Source organism: Sinocyclocheilus anshuiensis, unplaced genomic scaffold (assembly GCF_001515605.1).
Source record: "Sinocyclocheilus anshuiensis isolate Anshui unplaced genomic scaffold, SAMN03320099.WGS_v1.1 scaffold4328, whole genome shotgun sequence".
Lineage (NCBI taxonomy): Eukaryota > Metazoa > Chordata > Actinopteri > Cypriniformes > Cyprinidae > Sinocyclocheilus > Sinocyclocheilus anshuiensis.
In genome coordinates this window covers 20,247-23,110 of record NW_015550039.1, presented here as the reverse complement: position 1 = coordinate 23,110, position 2,864 = coordinate 20,247, and the positions used below count along the sequence as shown (strand labels likewise).

The 2,864-nt window shown below is 35.2% G+C and overlaps 1 protein-coding gene across 1 annotated transcript in view; it reads right to left on the bottom strand.

The window, feature by feature from the left end:
• LOC107660984 (pleckstrin homology domain-containing family G member 3) overlaps positions 1-2,864 on the bottom strand; it is a 26,965-nt gene that overhangs the window by 19,097 nt on the left and 5,004 nt on the right. The window contains exon 2 of the mRNA XM_016450420.1: positions 807-907. Coding sequence (XP_016305906.1) covers positions 807-907 — 101 coding nt within the window. The remainder of the gene's footprint in view (positions 1-806; positions 908-2,864) is intronic.

Sequence of the window (2,864 nt, the reverse complement as noted above, 5' to 3'; positions counted from 1 at the left end):
CACTTTTTCACTGGAGGAAGCGTTATTATGGATTATGGACTCGTGTTTTGTTCAGAAGCAATTGTTTGACGTTACAAAAACATATTAATAATGGATTTGTTTCTTACAAACACACAGCTTTTGTATTCTCCAGATGTTAACTGATACACTGGAGTGGTGTGGATTACTTGTGGATTATTGTGATGTTTTTATCAGCTGTTTGGACTCTCATTCTGACGGCATCCATTCACTGCAGAGCATCCACTGCTGAGACAGTGATGGAGTGCTACATTTCTCCAAATCTGATGAAGACACAAACTCATCCTTATCTTGTATGGCCTGAGGGTGAGCACTTTTTCAGCAAACCATCATTTTTGGATGAACTATTCCTCTAAAGACCTACAGCACTAGTCAGCACGCCCTGTTAAATAGCAACTGCTCAAACACACTGGTGAAGAGCATTAGGTGAGCATGTGTACCGATGTGCCCGGCTCTTGACCAAAAACAAACCACCATGTTTATTTACGTCCCACATCTAAAGCCAGAGAACATTGGACACTTGACAGCTGCTGCTTCCTCATTTGCATGAATAAATACAATGTTTAAACAGTAGATCAGTCCTGAATAAATTCATTGATGGTGTCTGAATATGCTTTTGCATGTGTGGTTGAGTTATCAGCTCTCTAAATGACATTACATGACTTTCATATCCCAGTGCAACCTAATTTTTTAGCAGCCAATTCTGCTGTACATGTGTATATATATATATGCGTGCATTGCATAAAAGCATGTCAAATGCATAGTAAGTCATTATGGTTGAATCTTACCTGTTGAACTCGTAAATGTGTTCAATATTCCCAAACAGCAAACACACTTGCTCTGGTTTGATGGGAAGGTCCCTGGTGTCAATGATGTGCACAAGATAATCCTGAAAACGGGAAAAGGAAAATAAATATTTCTAATAAATCATCTTAATTCATACTGTATCACCTTCAACCCAGCAGATGGCGATAGAGAACTGAAGGAAAACTTCACACTCGATCTATTAGTGATTAAAAAATACATTTTGACTTGCAAATGAACTGGTCTTCTAGCTTACATAAATAATAATCATACAAAAATAAGTAAAATATTTTCATATGTCTTGATGAATTGCGTCTGTGTCTCGGTTTTGCATTTACTACACTGACAAATGCAAATATTTAATGGTAGTATGGTGGTATTACTTGACATACCATGCAAATATCATGGCATACCAATAGGTTAATCATTCAGTATCATGGTATAAATCAAAATACCATGGTACTACATCTGATAGCATCACTGTACCATGGTATTACCACAGTACGTCTTCGTAAGGCTAACAGCTGAATGAAACTGAGGAACTAAATTCTCCATAACACTAAAGACAACAAACACTGACACACAATAACTTCAATGCATTGATGCATTTCATTAATTAAACAGCATAAAGTCAGCAGTACAAACAATGTATGAAAATCCAGATTACAATAATGAAAGACAGTTTTTTTGCATTATATTAATGAGAATGGCATGGAAATTCTCAATGCAAAACTGGCCAGGCTTCATTATCTTTAAAAAAAAAAATTGTTCTTGAAAGCTTTTTGCAAAACTCACATGCATCTAAACTCTGTTCTGCACTGCTTCATCTCATTCAGTACCATGGTATATATCTTTGGTACTTTATAGTATTACCATCTGATACCATCACTGTACCATGGTATTACCACAGTACTAAATTCTGCCTGACTCTGAAGACAACAAACACTGACACACACAATAATTACAATGCATTGATTTATTTCATTAATTAAACTCAGCATAAATGCAGTACTAACAATGTATGAAATTCCACATTACAATAATGAAAATATTTTGCATAGTAATAAGAATGGCATGAAAATTGTCAAAGCAAAAAAAAAAAAAAAAAAAACACAAAGCAAAAAAGTAAGGTTTCATTTATTGTAAGTAATTAATTTCTAAACAGAACACTTTCTTAAAATTTTTATTTTGTTTGTAAAACTCACATGCATGTAAATTCTGCTCTGTGCTGCTCCATCCCATTTAGTAACATGGTACAAATCAAAATACCATGGTATTACCAGCACATCTTAAGACTAACAGCTGACTGATGTTGAGGAACTAAATTCTACACAACACTAAAAACAACACTGACACACAATAATTGCAATGCATATATGTATTTCATTAAAGTCAACATAAAGTCAGCAGTACTAACAAATGTATGAAATTCCACATTGAAAAAATTAAAGGTTTCACTTTCTTTAAAGGGGTCATATGATGCGATTAAAATTGTTCCTTTCTCTTTGGAGTGTTACAAGCTCTTGATGCATAAAGAAGATCTGTAAAGTTGCAAAGACTAAAGTCTCAAATCTAAAGAGATATTCTTTATAAACGGTAAGAGTCAACCACGCCTACCTAAAATGGCTCGTTCTAACACGCCCCCACATGTCTACGTCACGATGTGGGAAGATTTGCATAACGCCGCCCAAATGTTCACGCAAAGAAAGAATTTATTAATTAGTCAGCATAAATGCAGTACTAACAATGTATGAAACTCCACATTGCAACAAAATCAGTTTTTCTGCATTATACTAAGCATAAAAATTGCACAATACTGCAAAATGAAAACACCCCAAAAACTTTTAAATTATTTTCAATCTGAACATGTTCTTGAAAGTTTTTCATAAAACTCTGTTCTGTGCTGCTCCAAACAGGCCAAATCAAGCTGGAGTTTAGCAGGCCGCATCATTGAAAGCAGGAACACTCACTCACTCACTCACTCACACACTCACACACACACACACACACACACACACTCACTCACTCACTCACTCACTCAC